The sequence below is a fragment of the Polypterus senegalus genome, chromosome 4, assembly GCF_016835505.1.
Source record: "Polypterus senegalus isolate Bchr_013 chromosome 4, ASM1683550v1, whole genome shotgun sequence".
Classification (NCBI taxonomy): Eukaryota; Metazoa; Chordata; class Cladistia; order Polypteriformes; family Polypteridae; genus Polypterus; species Polypterus senegalus.
This window is the reverse complement of record NC_053157.1, coordinates 239748269-239769929: the sequence shown is the minus strand read 5'-3', so window position 1 is coordinate 239769929 and position 21661 is coordinate 239748269. Positions and strand designations below refer to the sequence as shown.

At 42.4% G+C, this 21661-nt stretch overlaps 1 protein-coding gene and 1 non-coding gene across 2 annotated transcripts; both read left to right on the top strand.

The window, feature by feature from the left end:
* Positions 1 to 1060: 1060 nt before the first annotated feature.
* LOC120528318 (gastrula zinc finger protein XlCGF26.1-like) lies at positions 1061 to 16647 on the top strand. The gene is made up of 3 exons (XM_039752464.1): positions 1061 to 1243; positions 10205 to 10714; positions 13641 to 16647. Exons 2-3 carry the CDS (start codon positions 10339 to 10341, stop codon positions 14933 to 14935), a joined length of 1671 nt encoding a protein of 556 aa, XP_039608398.1. The 5' UTR covers positions 1061 to 1243; positions 10205 to 10338; the 3' UTR covers positions 14936 to 16647.
* A 3943-nt stretch (positions 16648 to 20590) lies between these two features.
* trnav-uac lies at positions 20591 to 20663 on the top strand. The gene has a single exon. It is a non-coding gene; the product is annotated as a tRNA-Val (tRNA).
* Positions 20664 to 21661: the final 998 nt, after the last annotated feature.

Here is a 21661-nt window from a genome sequence, read left to right as displayed (position 1 = left end):
CTTACTCAGGGTCACACATTGGTGTCAGTAGTGGGATTTGAACCCACAACCTCAGGTGCACTTAAAGAGTACACCATACTGCCAGCACATCTGCCTGTGTGTCAAACACTATTGATATTTGAGATAACGTTGGTTCCATTTCATCTGAAGCTCTTCATACAAACGTGTCATCCCTCCATCCACTCATCCATTTTCTTAGCCCAGTTATCCAGGGCAGATACTTGGAGTGCTGCAGCCTGTCATATCAGACACCAGGCAAGAATAGCACCAGGACAAGAGACCAGTCCATTGCAGAGTGAAATGTCACACTGCTGTGTTTTTCTAAATGCAGAGTCGGATAAAAAATAATAAAAAATAAATAAGTAAATAAAAGACCAGAAAATGACAACCAAAACACACATCATGGACCAGATTACCTAAGATGCATGTCTTTGGACTAAGGAAGAAAACCAGGGCAACAGGAGGACACCCACAGGTAGAGCATGCGAACTCCACACCCTGATTTCCCTTTTGTAAGGCAGCAGTGCCACCACTGTGCCTTTTACCGTTTAAAATTTGATTTCATTCACACTTTGTCGTCCACTGTCTTTACGGTCATTTTAAGGTGGCTTTTCCTCTCCAATCCTTTACATTTGTTCCATTGCATTACTGACTCTTCTTCTTCGTCATTTATTTCAGAATACGCGTTTTTTGTTGGCATAAAACTTCCTCCATCGGAGAACACGGATGCAAATGCATCGTTTTCGCTGACAAGGGCTGGCGACGTCTAGAACAGACGAAAAAAAAAAACGCACGGGCCTTGTCTTAGAAATGCTACTAAGAAGTGAAGTTTTTAGCGTTTCCAGTCGTACAGACATTTTTTTGCCAGGGATTCTGGATAAAGAAGTCTTTACCGTTTACATCATACGGGTCCACGGGCACTGTGCCAGGGGTTCTGGGTAATGAAGTCTTTACCGTTTACACCATACGGGTCTACGGGGTACTCTGTGAGGTATTCTGGGAAATTAACTCTTTAGGGTTTGCGTCGGCGGACTTAACGTTTCTGATCTGGGGATTTTGGGAATTGAAGGCTAAAGACCATATCTGCGCATGCACTATTTATAGTGCAGGGGGCGGTTTATCAGCGCAAGGAACTCATTTCAGTGGCCGCTGACGTGATGTGGGGGCGTCTTGTCGTTTGCTTCAAGTTGTCAGTACTGGAAATTGAGGAGACGGCTTTTAGGAGGATCGTTTGACACATGAAGTAAGTGCCTAGAGTTTGTTCATGCGAAAGAAACATAGGCGAGTGCCGTGTGTCCGCTCGATCCGTGAGGTGACAGGAAGGAGAGCGAGCTGAAGGGAAGGAGACCGTCCAATTAAAGCAAACTCGCGCATCTCCTGGGGTCTATTAAAGAGACGTTGGCTGTGACCCTCCGCCGACGAGGGGCAAGCAGCGGTTACGTTTCAGCGATGGGGGGGGGCTTGCTTTTTGTGTCGCTTCAGGCCGAGTCGTTTACTCAATGGACTGTTGCACGTTATGAATTTTTTTTTTTAAATAATTGACCGTAGTAGTCAAGTCATTACTGAATGGTGAAATGTCCCAAGTAAATAAAATGTCAGGCTGTTCCAACTCAAACCTTTATGTGCTTTCATTTCTTGGCATTCACCAAAACGTAAAGGTGAGCGTAGAGCGGGGTCTCAAGAATGTGCCGAGCAAAGAGATATGAAGACCACCCACCTCATCGCCAACACAACTCTGACTGATTTCGGCCTCACGCCGATGGGGGTATTCTGATTTATTGACGTGGACGTGGTGTCTTGAGCAGAACTGCACCGCACCTGCGAGCTTCTAATATGTTTTGTTGTTTTCAAAAATATTTTCAAATTCGCACTGTGGTGCTTGTCAAAATGTAGAGTAGGAGAAATAAATAAATGAAAAGCACAGGTGATAAACGGTACATACACAGACAACAGGGGTCGGCCCACCGAATCGGCATGTCTTTGGACATATGGGCATACTTTTAAAATATGAAAGAACTACACTGCTCACAAAAATTAAAGGAACACTTTAAAGAAACACATTAGATACATCAGATCTCAATATGAAGTTGGATATCTATACAAATAACGACAGGGCAATGTCTTAGGAACAAAAGGATGCCAAGTCTTTTAATGGAAATAAAAGTTTTCTGCCTACAGAGGGCTCAATTGTGTAGACACCCTAAAATCAGAGTGAAATGAAGATGTGGCAGGCTAGTCCATTTTTTCAAAAACTTAATTTCTGCTACTCAAAATGCTTTTCAGTATCTTGTGTGGCCCCCACAAGCTTGTATGCATGCTTGACAACGTCGGTTCATGCTCCTAATGAGACGACGGATGGTGTCTTGTGGCATTTCCTCCCAGATCTGTATGAGGGCATCCCTGAGCTGTTGTACAGTCTGAGGAGCAACCTGGCGGCGCCTAATGGACCGAAACATAATGTCCCACAGATGTTCTATTGGGTTTAAGTCAGGGGATCGTGAAGGCCATTCAATTGTTTCAATTCCTTCATCCTCCAGGTACTGCCTGCATACTCTTGCCACATGAGGCCGGGCATTGTCGTGCATTAGGAGGAAACCAGGACCTACTGCACCAGCGTAGGGTCTGACAATGGGTTCAAGGATTTCATCCTGATACCTAATGGCAGTCAAGATGCCGTTGTCTAGCCTGTAGAGGTCTGTGAGTCGCTCCATGGATATGCCTCCAAGATCATCACTGACCCACCACCAAACCAGTCATGCTAAACGATGTTACAGGCAGCATAATATTCTCCACGGCTTCTCCTGACCCTTTCACGTCTTTCACATATACTCAGGGTGAACCTGCTCTCATCTGTGAAAAGCACAGGACGCCAGTGGTGGACCTGCCAATTCTGGTATTCTATGGCAAATGCCAATTGAGCTCCCGGTGCTGTGCAGTGAGCACAGGGCGCAGTAGACATTTGGGCCCTCAGGCAACCCTCATGAAGTCTGTTTCTGATTGTTTGGTCAGAGACATTCACACCAGTGGCCTGCTGGAGGTCATTTTGTAGGGCTCTGGCAGTGCTCATCCTGTTCCTCCTTGCCCAAAGGAGCAGATACTGGTCCTGCTGATGGGTTATGGACCTTCTATGGCCCTCTCCAGCTCTCCTAGAGTAACTGCTTGTCTCCTAGAATCTCCTCCATGCCCTTGAGACTGTGCAGGAGACACAGCAAACCTTCTGGAAATGATACGTATTGATGTGCCATCCTGGAGAAGTTGGACTACCTGTGCAACCTCTGTAGGGTCCAGGTATCGCCTCATGCTACCAGTAGTGACACTGACTGTAGCCAAATGCAAAACTAGTGAAGAAACAGTCAGAAAAGATGAGGAGGGAAAAATGTCAGTGGCCTCCACCTGTTAAACCATTCCTGTTTTGGGGGTCATCTCATTGTTGCCCCTCTAGTGCATCTGTTGTTAATTTCATTAACACCACAGCAGCTGAAACTGATTAACAACCCCCTCTGCTACTTAACTGACCAGATTAATATCCCATAAGTTTCATTGACTTTATGTTATACTCTGATTAAAAAGTGTTCCTTTAATTCTTTTGAGCAGTATATAAAAAGAAGAAAACAATGCCGTTTTAGCTTAAGGTTAATAGAAAGGGTTTAAAGTTATTACCTCAAATTCCCAAAATCTGTTCTGGTAACTCCCTGGGGTTGCAGGTTTTTGCTCCAACTAGAGATGCGAAAATGATACCGAAGCGTCGAAGCTACTCTCAGTCAATCTGAAGCTTAGTGTGTCAAAACACCTCTGTCACGTGACCAGTGACGTTTGAAGCTTCGAGCGTCATCAGTGCTTCACAGCGCACTTCATTGGTTTGACAGCTTTGGCGCAAAATGAACTGGTAGCCTATTTACATAAAATACATAATTCTCATTCAACAATGTTGGGTTGTGAGAGCTTTGGTCACACATGTCGACTAACAGCGAAAAACGGCGTTCAAAAGTTAAACTGATGGACAAGGACCTTAGCAGAATAAAATGAACACAGACTTTTCTGACCTTTTACTGCTGACACAGCGAGTGCCGCTTCATTTGCGCTCTTGATTGCTTGCGTTGACCACCATTATCCACAAGATGTCGCTGTTCATACTGGGTCAAAGCTTCGAGTCTTTTTCGGCACAAATAGAAAGAAAGCCTCAAAGCTCCAGGACGCTTCATTTTCCTGTCACTAGTTCCAACCAACCACAGTGGACTCCTAGCCTAATTAAGTGACTTGTTATTTCACAGTTTCTGTGTTTTGCGGTCCAAATTACAAAAGTAAGCGTGTTAATACGTTCTAATAAAAATCGAACAGGTATTTATGTATGTTTGCTCATCCCGATTTCCATTCTGCCTTTCCATTTATTGACTAATTAGCGGGTCTTACGCTAAAGCAGTTGCAGCTTTTCATCATTTAGTGGTGGTTTCTTTTTAATTGTCACTAATAGGATACAATGAAGGGAACAGACAACCAGTGACGCGAATTTCATGGCTGGTGAGGCGCTGACTTCATCAGAGTCCGATTTACAAATATATGAACCCCAAAGAGTCGCTTATTCACTATTCAATTGGCAGCATATACACTGACTACTGGTTATGTTTCATATCTCATCAGCATTCTTTACACACAAATAGACAGGTAAGGCGCATATTTAGCAAAGAAAGAACGTTACGCATTTGCACCTCGCCCTCCACGTGTTCTAAATTTGCCGTTGCGATTCCACAATTCATACCCATTCGATACAAATGAAAGTATAGAATGGCGTACAAAAATAACGGATTTCAATTTTGACCTTAATTGAAATATTTATTTGTTTTTATAAGCTTTTAATTCTGATACTTTAATCAATTTGAATACAGACGGTTCAACCAAAGAATAACAAGAAAAACAAAATAATATTTTAAGGTCTATATTTACTTTCTAAATATTGGATTTTTTTTTCTTAGTTTGATCCCACTATTTATAAAATTGAAAACCGTTTACGTTCTTAATTTTATTTGTAAATTAAGTCCAAGAGACGAAAATCTCCGTCACTTGCTTGTAAAATTCTTCCTTATTTTCCTGTAGTTTTAAAAATCTTAATCTTCCATTTTGGCAGTCAGTTGGAACAAAGAATAAAATAAACGACCCGCTGCATTGCGCTTGACGCTCTCATATCGCTAACTTATTGGCGCCTCTGCGTCCGCAGCAACGAGAGCCTGTTGGGCTCACATGCGCCCCCTTCAGGCCGGCACGGTACTGTCTGCTTCTCCTTGTGTCCTTTCACTGTACGATCCTCGAGACTAGATATGTCACACACACATTTATTAAAGATATGAGTCAGGGTGTATGATAAACGTGTCTGCACACCTTATATTGGCGACATACAGAGAGACAGCGACAGGCATGCGCATCAGCCCCTTCAGTTTGTGAGGAGAGTGCAGCCCGAGCTGAGGGGAGTCTCGTCGCTCCCGCTCCTCGTGTTTCTCTCCTGTATTTGAACAGGAAATTTGTCAATTCAGACATTTTGACTATAAAAATGATCAAAATTATTAGAATCATGCAGAAAAGAAGTTTTACATTTATTTTACATTATCATTATTACTTTTTTTTTTACTTTTCATAATGACTGCCTCCCCTGACCGCACGTCTCTGCAAACAACACAGAATTAAGGGGAAAACCTTAGGAAAAACGAGAAAAAAGGAGTCGAGCATTTAAAGCTACAGCAAAAAGTAGAAACATATCTAAATGTCTTCTAATGTAAAAATCAGACAGCTGTGCTTTTCTGCTGTCACTCCTGGCTCCGGCGCTATGGGTGACGTCACTTCCAGTTTCTGGCACCAAAGATGTCACTTCCTGTTCTCAGTGTCGTGGGTGACATCACTTCCTGTTCTGGTTCTGAATACATCACTTCCGGTTTCTGCGCTGTGTAGGTGACAACACTTCCAGTTCTGGTCACTGCCTTTAAAGCCGCCATCTTATCAATCTAAAATCAGTTGGACTTGAACCTGAACGCAGCTCACGAAACGAGTGACCCATTTGCAGTTAGGGCCTGTAATACGGGTGGCTGCCGCAAACCTCTGATGTCTGTTGACTCTCTTTGTTGTAACAGGCATACGGCCAAATGGCTGGTCACAAATGGAGCCATAAGTCTGTGTAGGACTGTATTGTGATTTATTGTGTCGGGGGGCCAAGCTGAGATCAAGGAGGACGTTGAGTACCCCAATAATTGAGAAGAGAATATCAGTAACCAGTTTTAAGCGCAGTGCTGTGTCCAGGGCCGGATTTAGATGAAAAGAGGCCTTAGGCTATTCCACTCCCATTTTTAAGTTTGTAAATTACATGAGAGATAATAAAATACATTACTGTTGTATACAGTATATTAATATGTTAAATGAAACAGGTTATGATTGGTACTAACCATATTTTAAAAATGTGGCACGGATAATAAAAAAAAGTCGAACACTTATTTGGACATTTATTCTCAGCACCATATATAGTACTTGTAACAATAACTAATCAAACATAACACACAACATTTACAAAGAAACTAAATTCAAATAATGAAAATCTTTGACTACGAAAATAAAATCTGCAATAAAAATGATCATATGTTCTATCAAATTAAATTAAATATATTCAATACATTGAAGATTAAACCAAATTCAATTCAGATAAATTTATTTCATAATAATTCGCATTTAAAGTTTAAGTATGAATTACAGTGGTGTGAAAAACTATTTGCCCCCCTCCTGATTTCTTATTCTTTTGCATGTTTGTCAAACAAAATGTTTCTGATCATCAAACACATTTAACCATTAGTCAAATATAACACAAGTAAACACAAAATGCAGTTTTTAAATGATGGTTTTTATAATTTAGGGAAAAAAAAATCCAAACCTACATGGCCCTGTGTGAAAAAGTAATTGCCCCCTTGTTCAAAACTAACCTAACTGTGGTGTATCACACCTGAGTTCAATTTGCGTAGCCACCCCAGGCCTGATTACTGCCACACCTGTTTCAATCAAGAAATCACTTCAATAGGAGCTGCCTGACACAGAGAAGTAGACCAAAAGCACCTCAAAAGCTGGACATCATGCCAAGATCCAAAGAAATTCAGGAGCAAATGAGAACAGAAGTCATTGAGATCTATCAGTCTGCTAAAGGTTATAAAGCCATTTCTAAAGCTTTGGGACTCCAGTGAACCACAGTGAGAGCCATTATCCTCAAATGGCAAAAACATGGAACAGTGGTGAACCTTCCCAGGAGTGGACGGCCGACCAAAATTACCCCAAGAGCGCAGAGGCGACTCATCCGAGAGGTCACAAAGACCCCAGGACAACGTCTAAAGAACTGCAGGCCTCACTTGCCTCAATTAAGGTCAGTGTTCACGACTCCACCATAAGAAAGAGACTGGCCTGCAAAAACGGCCTGCATGGCAGATTTCCAAGACGCAAACCACTCTTAAGCAAAAAGAACATTAGGGCTCGTCTCAATTTTGCTAAGAAACATCTCAATGATTGCCAAGACTTTTGGGAAAATACCTTGTGGACTGATGAGACAAAAGTTGAACTTTTTGGAAGGCAAATGTCCCGTTACATCTGGCGTAAAAGGAACACAGCATTTCAGAAAAAGAACATCAAACCAACAGTAAAATATGGTGGTGGTAGTGTGATGGTCTGGGGTTGTTTTGCTGCTTCAGGATCTGGAAGGCTTGCTGTGATAGATGGAACCATGAATTCTACTGTCTACCAAAAAATCCTGAAGGAGAATGTCCGGCCATCTGTTCGTCAACTCAAGCTGAAGCGATCTTGGGTGCTGCAACAGGACAATGACCCAAAACACACCAGCAAATCCACCTCTGAATGGCTGAAGAAAAACAAAATGAAGACTTTGGAGTGGCCTAGTCAAAGTCCTGACCTGAATCCAATTGAGATGCTATGGCATGACCTTAAAAAGGCGGTTCATGCTAGAAAACCCTCAAATAAAGCTGAATTACAACAATTCTGCAAAGATGAGTGGGCCAAAATTCCTCCAGAGTGCTGTAAAAGACTCATTGCAAGTTATCGCAAACGCTTGATTGCAGTTATTGCTGCTAAGGGTGGCCCAACCAGTTATTAGGTTCAGGGGGCAATTACTTTTTCACACACGGCCATGTAGGTTTGGATTTTTTCTCCTAAATAATAAAACCATCATTTAAAAACTGCATTTTGTGTTTAGTTGTGTTATATTTGACTAATGGTAAAATGTGTTTGATGATCAGAAACATTGTGTGTGACAAACATGCAAAAGAATAAGAAATCAGGAAGGGGGCAAATAGTTTTTCACACCACTGTATTATGAATTTTAAGTCTTAAACTAGGCCAAAAATGGAACTTTATTCAAACAAAATCCAGATCACAAAAAAGAAAATATCAAATTGTATATCATATTAAATTTTATGTTAATAGTTATTTGATTTAAGAACTGATTCAATCCAAGTATACATTTAAAACGAAATAGTAGATTAGAAGAATTTCTTTCTAAACTTTTTCACACAGAATTCTTCTATAAGTTCATCAAAATCTGTTTTTCTGAAGGTCTCATTTTCGATGCACAAAATACTCAATGAAGACAACCTCGTCTGGGTCATTGTGCTTCTTTATTGATTTTTGATATTTTGAAGTCTTTCTCCAGTACAACTAGTGACTATTAAACTGAGAAACGGCCGTAAGATTGATTCCACATTGGGGAAGGCCACTTGAATATTTTCTTTGAATATTATTTGATACAAGTCTGTATGTGACAATGTGGAATTTTTTGAAGGCTTATGCGTTTGTCTCACATATGTGTGGAAATGAAATAGTTCTTCAGTAAGATTTTGGTTGACATCTCCTGGGTATTCTTGCATTAACAGCTCAACACCTCTTTGACGTTCTACCTTTGATAATGTAAGATCGGCAAGAAAGGAAAATATTTTCACTATAATCATGAAAATATAAAATAAATCACATAATATACATTTTAAAATATACAAATTTAGAACTTACCGAGAATTGAGAATTGATATTGTCACAAAAAAATTTTTCAATAGTCTACAAACACTTCACTAAAGTATTGAACCTACTGAACTCAAAAGGCGAGAATCAAATGATCGTGTACGAAATCCTAAAATGAGAATCTTTTCTAATAATATTAACACGTGTTTCATATTATCGCAGTAACACGAATATAACCGAACGTTAGTTCTGTTCGTTTGTCTGTTCCAATCTGCACTTTATTTATGCAGGCGCAAACCAGAGCTTAGTAGCATAAGGCATGTCAATATTTGCCATAGCAATCAGTGAACGTATGAACTATACTTTGGTGCAATCTACTGTAGTATATACGAACGAACAGACCCAATGAGTCGAACGCGTTGATCTTAACCAATACATTTTTATGTTTGTTTATTAGTCATATGCGTAGAATTTCTCCTGATTTTCGGTTCAGTGTTTTAGTGTTCACTGTTTTTAGAATAGTGTCATTTTAATTTTGCTAACAATTTGAATGTAGGCCCCTCTTGATCTTGAGGCCCTAAGCTGAAGCCTAGTTAGCCTATAGGAATATCCGGCCCTGCCTGTGTCGCATACACTTTGAAGGTTCCTTTAGTTGCCTAGTGACAGCCCCTTGTGACATTTCTCTCTGTAATGGACCTGAAGCTATCAAGGCAGGAGGGGTCAAGAGTGGGCTTCTTCAGAATAGGAACACAGCGAGAAGCCAGAGAGGTACGGACGGGGTGAGAAATGAGAGCAGGAGAACCCGAGGCAGGGGACTTCAGAACAGAAGTAGGAGCTTAGGGGGGATGAGGACCACCATTTTAATTTTTAGAGTTAATTCTTTGAAACCAAAACGTGTCCGTGCTGACAAAACGAGGCTTCAAGACTTCAGGGAGACTGTCATTGGAAATTTAAAAGAAAGAAAAGAGTTTAATTGTAGAGCGTTCCTCATTGAGATAATTGACAGAAAGTGCGCACACAGAATTAGGAGCAGGCGACATGCGCTGGCAAATACTGGAAAGCTGCATCAATAAATAAAAAGGAGCAAGTTACAAAAAGCACGGCGAAAGAAATGGAGTCGCTAATTACAGGACGCGTTTTATTTGTGCTTGAATGGGAAGGCAGCACTAAGATGTCAATTTGTGTGGAGTTATAAAGACGTCTCCCACTTCTTTTTCCACAGAGAACTGGCGCCCCCTGCCTGCATCGGTGGAAACGTGTCTACAGCGAGTCGTCCGTTGTCTACCAGAGCAGTGATGTGACGGTAAAGATGAGAGACCAGCAAGTCGCCGAGAAGACGGTGGCATCCCGTTGAACATGGCCTCCTTCAAAGTAAACATCAAGGAAGAGGATTGTGAGTGGGGGTCTTCCAGCCTGGCCACCCAGAAGGGCCTGCAAGTGAAGCAGGAGAACCCTGAATGGGGGCCTCCCAGTTTGAAAGAGGAGGCGTACGACGCCATCAAAGCAGAAACTCTGGAGCAGACGGAGACCCAAAAGGGCAACATGTTCACCGTCATCAAAGAGGAGGACAGTAACTCCACCTTCAGGCCTCATCCGGTGCCCCCCAAAGAGTTGCTTGACAGGGGTCCACCTTCTGTCCGGTACAAGTCTGAGGACGGAACTCTTAAAGAGGGCGGCCTCAAAAGTGGTGAGGAAGAGGAGCAGACGCCGTTGGTGAGACGGGCTGAAACACGTGAGTAATGGGATGGGGCGAAAACAATCAACCGTTTTTGATTCCATGCACATTGAGAATAAGGAAACCAGATGTGCTTTACGGGGCTGTGACCCCTTCCTGTCGTCTTCTGCTTTCACACAATGAACGGCCTCAGCCCTTTAAACATAAGGAACCCCAGTGAACACACCATACTGGTTTTAAATCAGGACTTTCTGAAACATTAGAACATTAGGACAATCTGGAAGAGAGCAGGCCATTCAGCCCAACAAAGCTCACCAGTCCTCTCCACTTATTTCTTCCAAAAAAACATCAAGTAGAATTTTGAAAGCCCCTAAAGTCCTAATGCCCACCAGACTACTTGGTCGCTTATTCCAAGTGTCTATCATTCTTTGTGTAAAGAAAAACTTTCTAATGTTTTTACGAAATGTCCCCTTCACAAGTTTCCAACTGTGTCCCCGTGTTCTTGATGAACTCATTTTAAAGTCACCGTCTCGATCCACTGCACTAATTCCCTTCATAATTTTAAACACTCCAGTCAGGTCTCCTCTTCATCTCCAGTAATTTTTAATTTTTCCTCATAACTCCTCCCCTGTAGCCCTCGACTCAGCCTAGTCGCTCTTCTCTGGACCTTCTCTAATGCTGCTATGTCCTTTTTGTAGCCTGGAGACCAAAACTGCACCCAGTACTCCAGATGAGGCCTCACCAGTTCTCAAGCTCAATCATTATAACACACTAGTGAGGCCTCTTGAGGGTGGCCTGAGGGCCCGACGTCCTCTAGTGGGCACCATGGAGTTCGATTGGCACAGAATATCAGAATTGACACCCTGTGCTTTTCACAGATGAGGGCAGGTTCGCCCTGAGCACTTGTGACAGATGTGAAAGGGTCTGGAGAAGCCATGGAGAACGTTATGCTGCCTGTGACATCGTTCAGCATGACCGGTGTGGTGGTGGGTCAGTGATGGTCAGTCTGATGAGGCATATCCGTGGAGGGACACACAGACCTCTACAGGGTAGACGATGGCACCTTGACTGCCATTAGGTATCATGATGAAATCCTTGGCCCCATTGTCGGACCCTATGCTGGTGCAGTGGCTCCTGGGCTCCTCCTGGTGCACGACAATGCCCGGCGTCATGTGGCGAGAGGATGAAGGAAATGATACCATTGACTGCCCCAATACGCTCACTCACCTGACCTCAATCTATTAGAACACCTCTGCGTGGGACATTATGTTTTGGTCCATCGGACACCACAGACTGTCCAGGAGCTCAGTGATGCCCTGGTCCAGATCTGGGAGGAGATCCCCCAGGACGGCATCTGTCATCTCATTAGGACGTTGTCGGGCATGGTGGAGGTGGCATACAAACTACTGAGTATGATTTGAATTTGCTGCAATGAAATTTCGGCCAAATGGACTTGCCTGCCTGTCACCGCATCATTTTGTCCCTTTAATTTTCGGGGTGTCTTTGAATTCAGCCCTCTCTCTGTCGGTTGATCATTTTCATCTCCATCCTTTTGTTTCTCACATATAATAATAATAATAATAATAATAATTCATTACATTTATATAGCGCTTTTCTCAGTACATATCACCATATCAGTCCTTAGCAGTAGAGAGAGCCAGCAGGATTTATTGAGTCTTTGTGGACCTTATGGAAAGCATATGACGGGGTGCCTCAAGAGGAGCTGTGGTATTGTTTGAGGAAGTCGGGAGTGGCAGAGAAGTACATAAGAGTGGTACAGGATAAGTATGAGGGAAGTGTGACCGTGGTGAGGTCTACAGTAGGAGTGACGGAGGTGGGATTACATCAGGGATCGGCTCAGAGTCCTTTCTTATTAGCAATGGTGATGGACAGGTTGACAGACGAGATTAGACAGGAGTCCCCATGGACTGTGATGTTTGCTGATGACCTTGTGATCTGTAGTGAGAGTAGGGAGCAGGTTGAGAAGACCCTGGAGAGGTGGAGGCATGAGAGGAGAGGAATGAAGGTCAGTAGGACCACCACAACAGAATACATGTGTGTGAATGAGAGGGAGGTCAGTGGAATGGTGAGGGTGAGGGAAGTAGAGTTGGTGAAGGTGGAGGAGATTAAATACTTGGGATCAACAGTACAGAGTAATGGGAGAGAGGTGAAGAAGAGAGTGCAGACAGGGTGGAGTGGGTTGAGAAGAGTGTCAGGAGTCATTTGTGACAGACGGATATCAGCAAGAGTGAAAGGGAAGGTCTACAGGACGGTATTGAAACAAGCTATGTTATAAGGGCTGGAGATGGTGGTGCTGACCAGACAGCAGGAGACAAGAGCTGGAGGAGGCAGAGTTAAAGTTGCTAAGATTTGATTTGCACTGGGTGTGACGAGGATGGACAGGATTAGAAATGAGGACATTAGAGGGTCAGCTCAACTTGGACAGTTGGGAGACAAAGTCAGAGAGGTGAGATTGCGTTGGTTTGGACATGTGTAGAGGAGAGATGCTGAGTATATTGGCAGAAGGGTGCTAAGAAAACAGGAAGACATGGAAGAAGATTATCAACTGTGGCAACCCCTAACGGGAGCAGCAAAAAGAAAAAGAAGAAGACCTTCACACAGGTTTTGGATGCCTTTATGACTTAAATATCTTTGAAATGGTTTCCCGTGGTTACCCTTACATTTTTCTCTGAAGACGTTCATTGTGATAAATATACAAAAATAAAGGATTTCAGGAAAGGTGCAAATACTTTTTCACGGCACTCTTTTTTTTTTGAATTTGCATTGTAATATTCTGTGAATTACATCTGCTTTTATAGTGTAAAGTGCCTTTGCCCCTTGCTGTGTGGACAGGCACCCAAACAAATCCCAATTGCTCAGCTTACTGTTGCTGATTGGCTACCTGCTGTCATAACATTTACTGCAGTGTGCTTTTAGTTATTTCTTATAAGCGTCTCAGTTCTTTTTGTCTATCTCCTTGCAGATTTACAACAGTGTAATAAGTGCCCTGATGCTCAGCCTGCTTGTCAGTTCACGACCCAGTGGAAGCAAAGTGATGATGATGATGATGATGAAGTCATAAAATCAAACTCTAAGACTGGAAAATTGAAATTGCGCCCTCTGCCGGTCATAAAGTTGTCAAGGATAGAAATCAAGACTCAACGAAAGCAGAACACTTTAAAGCCAACGACCTTAAATGTCTGCAAAGACTGCGGGAAAACGTTTTTTCGCAAATCTGATTATAAGCAACACCTAAGGGTTCACACCGGAGAGAAGCCATACCGCTGTGCTGAATGTGGGAAGAAATTCTCGCACCGAAGTCATCTCTCCACCCACACCAGAAACCACACAGGTGAGAAGCCTTATTCTTGTTCCGATTGTGGCAAACATTTCTCTCAACGAGGCAATCTTGAAAGACATACAAGAACTCACAGTGGGGAGAAACCCTACTGCTGTAATGAGTGTGGAAAACGATTCTCACAGAGAGGCAATCTTCAGATTCATGCTAAAATTCACACCGGTGAAAAGCCGTATTTCTGTAGCATCTGTGGAAAACAGTTCTCACAAAGCAGTAGTCTGAAGAAACATTTGAGGATTCACTCTAGAAAGAAGCCAATTTGTTGTACGGAATGCGGCAAAAACTTTCCCGATACTCAGAATCTGAAGCTACATCAGAGAATCCATGCTGAAATGAAGCCCCATGGCTGTGCAGATTGTGGAAAACGGTTCTCACTAATCACCAGCCTTCAGATCCACATGAGAATTCACAGTGCAGAAAATGGGTTTTGCTGCTCTGAATGTGGCAAACGATTTTCCCGCCTCAGCAACCTTCAGTCGCACAGCAGAATTCACACGGGTGAGAAGCCGCATAGCTGTTTCGAATGCGGCAAGAGGTTCTCCCACACGTGCAACCTTCAGAGACACATCCGAATTCACACGGGAGAGAAGCCGCACTGCTGTGCCGAGTGCGGTAAACAGTTCTCGCACATCGGCAATCTGCAGCGACACTCGAGAATCCACACGGGCGAGAAGCCATACTGCTGTGCCGAATGTGGCAAGCAGTTCACGCAGAGGAAGACGCTTCTGGTACACCACAGAATCCACACCGGGGAGAGACCATATTGCTGCGCAGAGTGTGGGAAACGCTTCACGGAGCGGAAAACCTTTCAGATACACTACAGGCGGCGGCACGCTAGGGAGAAGCCCTATTGTGCTCAATGCGACAAGCACTTCTCGCATGTTTCTATCCTTCAGAGACACATGGCAAGTCATATTTAAGAGAACAAAACAGATGACACAACAATAGTTGCCAGGTTCGGTCACTGGAAAAATATAACAAAAAAAATATAACCTGCTAGCAGCAGAGAGACAGAGGGACCACCCTTCAGCCCACATAACAGAACAGGAGTAGTGTTAGTCACTTGGCACACACCGATTCCACTGGATGGGATAGTTGATGCCAGAAAGAGAAATCGTCGTAGACATTTCAGTACCATGTGACTCTTCAGTGCTAAGAAAAATATCTAAAGTGCCAGAAAATGCAATCAGAGATGCGTGACATCTAAACTGACATTATCAAGCTGGTGCTCTGGTGTCCACAGGGCTTATTAGGGGAAGCTTTCAGGCCCATCTTGACGTCCTCCTGATTTCAATTTACCTCTATTAACTATAGAAGGTAATGTCGTTGCCATATTTTTATCGTGACCATGAAGTGTTTTTTTTTCTTATTTCTGCCATGCACATGCAGCAGGAGTGCACGTGCACTATATAAGAGAGACTGTGCAGACTTTAAAAGTTGGTCGAATTTTTAAATGGCGTGTAATGTCACCTATCCAAGTTCTAGGCTAAACGGTGACTGAATGTTAAAATGTACGGATTTTCAGCTGGTCCCATTCCACTCCTCTGGTTACATCACATACTTAACAATCTGGGCACTCGGTCACCATCTGCTGTTGAAACCAAGCGCATACGCCACACGGTCAAAGGTAGGTGGACACCCACACATCACACCAGCACATGCTTGTTGGATCATCGCATCCCAAACCTGGAGGTGGTTTTTACCCCTTTTTGGCTTTATCAACCTCCACTCGATATTTGGACATGGCTAAAGCACAAGAGCATTAGTGAAGGTCGGGCACCGATGTTGGCACACAGCCTAATGGTGTTCAGGCTGCTCAAGTTCTTCCACATTAGGTCTGTGGGAACCTCCCTTGGTGATGCTGAGACGGCAAACTGGAAGTCCTCAATCCTGTAGAACGGCAAGTATTGAGATTTCCCCTTCATCGCCCCAGCCCTATTGGTCCACCCTCCACCCCACTTTACAGCTGGCTCTCCTGCCAGTGGCTGACCCCAGAGTCGTCTTTCAGTCTACCAAATGGTGAAGTGTGCTTCACCACTGCGGGGTCCGGAGACCGTGTGCTCTACATGGCTTTGGCTGCTTTGGTGAAGCCCCCGGAAGATAGGGTCTCATGCTGATGTTACTTCCACACTTTCTACTGAGGATGGTCGATTTCTGACACACTTGAGCACTCTGTGGTCAAATCCTGTGAGCTTGTGTGGCTTGCCCCATATCGGCCGAGCTCTGCTTCTCGATATCAACATATCGCTTGGACACAGCAATCGTAGGGAGCAGCATTTCTTATCCAAATATATTTGTGTGTTTCACGTTTTGCAATGAGTCGTAGGGGTAGTTTCACACATCTCTACTGTCCACCTCTATTTTGCCATTTTTGTGCCTTTTTCTTATGTAGTTTGCTCCTTTCATTTTATTTTAATAATGACAATAACAAAAAAAAAAAAAACAGAAGAGGGGAGGGCAAACGACACTGAATGACAGGTGGAATCTCCATTAGTTTGATCGGGAGATAAGAACGGCCTCAATGAGCAGAATGCCTGGAAAATACAAATTTCAAAACATGACCTCCCCTCCCTGGTCCTTAACCACTGCCTGTAGTCAGAGGGACTTTTGTTGTTGCTTAGTTGTGTTTATGGTTTCTTCTTCTTTATTTTATTTTATTTTTTTTTTTTTTTTGTAACTTTAATGTTTTTTTTTTTTGCAAAGCACTCTGGGAGGCACTTTTTGTATGGAGATGTTGCTGTTGTGACCTCTTAATGCCTGTTACATTACAAAGAAATGTAGCAAGCTCAGCCCTGCTGTTAAGCCTTTCCTGGTCTGCCAGTTCTTTGGACAAATCTGTACACTTTGTGTTTATGTCTGGAGTGAATGAGGTAGTGGTGTTAGCACACGGCACCCACTGTGAGGAGATCGCCACTGTCTTGATCGTGGGGTTTAGAGGATGAATTATTAGATAAGCGGTTTTAACCAAGTGTGTGTAAGTCTGTCGCGGGGCTTAAGGTCTGTCAGCCCTTTGAACATTAGAACAATCGAGACAAGGACAGGCCATTCACCCCAATAATGCTTGCCAGTCCTATCCACTTTACTCTCCGGAAATAAAATCAAGTCGAGTTTTGAAAGTACCTAAAGTCTTACTGTCTACCACACTACTTGGTCTCTTATTCCATGTGTCTGTTGGTCTCTGTGTGAAGAAAAACTTCCTAATATTTGTGCAAGATTACCCCTTCACAAGATCCCAACTGTGCCCCCGTGTTCTTGATGAGCTCATTTTTAAAATAACAGTCTTGATCCACTGGACTAATTCCCTTCATAATGTTAAACAATTAACTCAGGTCTCCTCTTAATCTTCTTTCCCTTAAACTGTAAAGGCTCAGCTCTTTTAATCTTTCCTCATAACTCATCCCCTGTAGCCCTGAATCAGCCTAGTTGCTCTTCTCTGGACCTTCTCTTGTGCTGCTGTGTCCTTTTGTAGCCTGAAGCCCAAACCTGCACACAGGACTCCAGATGAGGCCTCACCAGTGTGTTATAAAGCTTGAACTGAACCTCCTGTGACTTGTACTGCACACATCAAGGCGCTATATAACCTGACATCCTGTTAATGGCTTTCTTAATGGCTTCTGAACACTCTGCCCTGTCAAATATTTTCATCCACCCTTGTTGTTTGTCCTGTTTTGGCACAGTACAATCTGGAATTAAAATGTATTTCCATTTGGATTTTATATAATGGACTTAACAATGGAGTCCAGTTGTTGAAATGAAGTGACAATTAAATACCTTGAATATATTAAACAAGTAAAACCAAAAATGTTGTGTATGCATATGTCTTCATCTTCATCACAGTACAAAGACCTAGTACTTCCCCTTTGCTAGGAAAACTCTAAATTAGATCTGGTCCAACCAATGAACTTCACAAGTCACATCATTAGTGGATTTGGGTCCACCTGTGTGCAATCAAAGTGTCACATGATCTGTCACATGGTGTCTGCATAAATAGACCTGTTATCTGAAAGGCCCCTGACTGCAACATCATTAAGCAAGCATCATGAGGACCCAAGGAGCACTCCAGGTAGGTCAGAGACAGCGGTGTGGAGATGTAAAGATCAGCGTTGGGTTGTAAAAATATATATATGGAGCACCATTGAATATATTATCACAAAACCTGATAAGAGAAGGCCACCCACCAACACACATGGAGGAAACAATATATAGTATCTTTTCTATCTATCTATCTATCTATCTATCTATCTATCTATCTATCTATCTATCTATCTATCTATTATATAGTGCCTTTCATATCTATCTATCTATCTATCTATCTATCTATGTATTATATAGTGCCTTATCACATCTATTTATCTATCTATTATATAATGCCTTAAAATATATCTATTCTGATGACTGCACTAAAGGTAAATCTAGTATATAGTGCCTTTTATATCTATCTGTCCTGCTGACTACACTAAAATTAAAATCTATCTTTCTATATATCTTTTAAATAGTGTCTTTCACATCTATTAATCTATCTGTTATATAGTGCCTTTCATTATTTATCTGTGTATTATATAGTGCCTTTCATATCTATCAATGTATTATATAGTCCCTTTCACACCTATCTATCTATACTGCTGACTACACTAAAATTGAAATCCATCTTTCTGTATATCTTTTATATAGTGTCTTTCACAAATATCTATCAATCTATCCATTATATAGTGCCTTTCATTAATTATATATCTATCTATTATATAGTGCCTTACAATCTATCTATCTATCTATTCTGCTGACTACACTAAAATTAAAATCTATCTTTCTATATATCTTTTAAATAGTGTCTTTTACATCTATCTATCAATCTATCCATTATATAGTGTTTTTCATTATCTATCTATTATATAGTGCCTTTCACATCTATCTAATCTGCCAAATACACTAAAATTAAATCTAGTATATAGTGCCTTTCATTATCTATCTATCTATCTATCTATCTATCTATCTATCTATCTATCTATCTATCTATCTCTCTCTCGCTCTCATATAGTGACTGTCCTATCAGTTTTTCTAATTATTATTGCTTATTATTTAGCTGATGCCTTTATATCCAAGGCCTCTTACAGTTTTTCAGATACACGTGTTTGCATTTCTTTCATTTAAAGCGCAGGCAGGTGAAGTGACCTGCTCACAGACACACAGTGATGGCAGAGGTGGGATCTAAATTCCCAACCTAACTGTTTGAAGTTTAAAGCCTTAAAGACTCCATCACACTGTCTTATCTAAAAAAAAATAATAATTAAAAAATAAAAATAAAATAAATGAATAAAAGAACAAAGTAAATGAGGTAAATGTGAAGGAAATGTTGACACAAGTCAAAAACTATCAAAATTAAAGCACTCAAACTGCTCAAATATCACACAGGAAGTCAATTATGGAGGGTACATCTGTACATCTCATCAAATTAAGCCGTGGTCTTTAACACAATATAATGGGGAGAATAAAATGAAGATCATAAAACAACGATGGTGGTTGTTTTACTCAGAGTAAAATAAAAACCTGAGATGGTGTACAGACACATTTTCACTTAAGCATTAGAAAAGAAACGAGGGAGGTTAAGTCTGCACCTCGCACTTCTGCCCAAATTGGCAACGTTTACAAAGAAGGAGCAGTTCAGACGTGAACTGCCAGAGCACCGAGTGAGGATGGCCTTCTTTATTGGAGTGTCTGAATGTTCCATCGATCCACCCACCCATTTTCCAAACCAGCTTCTCCAGAGTAAGGCAGGGACAACTCCTGAACATGACGACAGCACACACACACACCCACACACGGGACAGTTTTGCATTTCCAATTCACATAAGTCGCATGTTCCAGAAGTACTACAGGACTTCACTTCCCATGAGCCCTTGCAAAGTGGCAGTTCCCCCCACTCTGCACACTTATAACCAATCGAAGCGACGACTGAGAAGGGCTAAGCACAGGGAGCGCCACGGGACCAGCTGGGTCGGTCCTCGATTTCTTCATGTCTGGTGGTCTTTTCTCTGAAAGCTTCATTGTTTCATCTGTGGAGATTGTCCAGCTGGGATTTGCTAAGAAGCTCCAGTTTTGTCTCGCCCGTCCAAAAGACATTCTCCTAAAAGCATTATGACTTCTCTAGCAAACTCCAGTCTGTCTTTGTTGATATGTAGTCCTTCTGGATGGTCTTCTTCCATTGATACCCCTGTGACTCACAAAGCGACCAGACACTGCTGGCGCCTGACCTTGGGGTTCAGTTTGTCTCTCTCTTTGGAAGCTGTCCCTGATTTTCGTCCGCCATTGTCACTGTCCTTCCGAGTTGAGACCGATTTACAGACAATAAAACGATCCCGATAGACTAGACTAGACAATTAAAAGAACAAATTGAGAGAAAAGCCAAACGAAATATGAAGAACGGAAGTAAGTTAAAGTCGTGGATTTTAATCAAAACAACTTATCATACCATACAAGTCCGCTTAATCCTGAGCAGAGTCATTAGACCATTTGAATTAAAATCGGTAGGCGGCTGCAGCAGTTGTCTGTTTTGTTCCCGACTAGCCCTTTCGTCGTCCGGTTCCATAGTGTAGTGGTCATCACGTCTGCTTTACACGCAGAAGGTCCTGGGTTCGAGCCCCAGTGGAATCACGCTGTTTTGTGTTCTACATTTCGGACAGCCCGTCGTACCGCTTTAATAGAAACAAAAAACGACACGGACCCATAAGGATTGCAATTCAATTACTACCTAAGGACTCGCCACCGCTATTATGAAAAACGGACGTGTCTGTGTGGCCCCCATCGCGGCGGTGATCAGTCAAAAGAAAACTGCATGTTTTATCTTCGTGATCCACCCGTGATAAAAGCCCCCCAACCCCCAACAACCAACCCCAATGGTCTCCCTCTATCAACCTTTTAAAGACCCTTCCGCTGAAACGAAATCCCCGCGTGGCCTCAAGCGAAGCAGAAAACACGCGACTGCTTTCAAACTTGACGCCTGCGCAGAGCGAACACTAGCATATGAGACTTCACTTCCCAGGAGGCCTTGCGAAACGACTGTGCTCGAGTCTAAAAAAAAAAAAAGTTCTCGAGGTGATATGCTTGTCTTTTGTCTAAATCTGAGTCAGAGTTAATGTCGTCAAAAGAAGGCCAGGGCGCTTGCGCCCATTTAGGTGGCATTAAAATTAGGAGGCCACGAGTAGGGCAGCGACCACCGAAAAATGGGCTCCGCTGAACAGCCAATCGATTTAAACATTTACGGTAGAACAGAACCACTGATCCGACATGCCTACTCACGTGTCGTCATTAGCCCGCCCACAACCTTAATCTTAACAAGTAGTGCTTGAAGATTTTAGGCGAACGGCGCGCGAAGTGCTCTTTAAAAGGGCGTGCTGACTAAAATGTTAAATTGACGGATGGCGCTATTGAGCAAGAAAAGTAAGGGATTTCAAACAGACAGTCGACCATTTTGCTGTTTGGGGTCTGCAGCACTCCAAGCGACGTTAACAGTCTTAAAAAGAAATATATAAATCCAATTTTGAAGATTTACATTCAATTGTCCCTTGAGGTAAATGTGAAGATTTTTTTGAAATAAACATAACTCAAAATGTTCTGTAAGTGCTGATCAAAAACAGTCCTGTATCAATGTA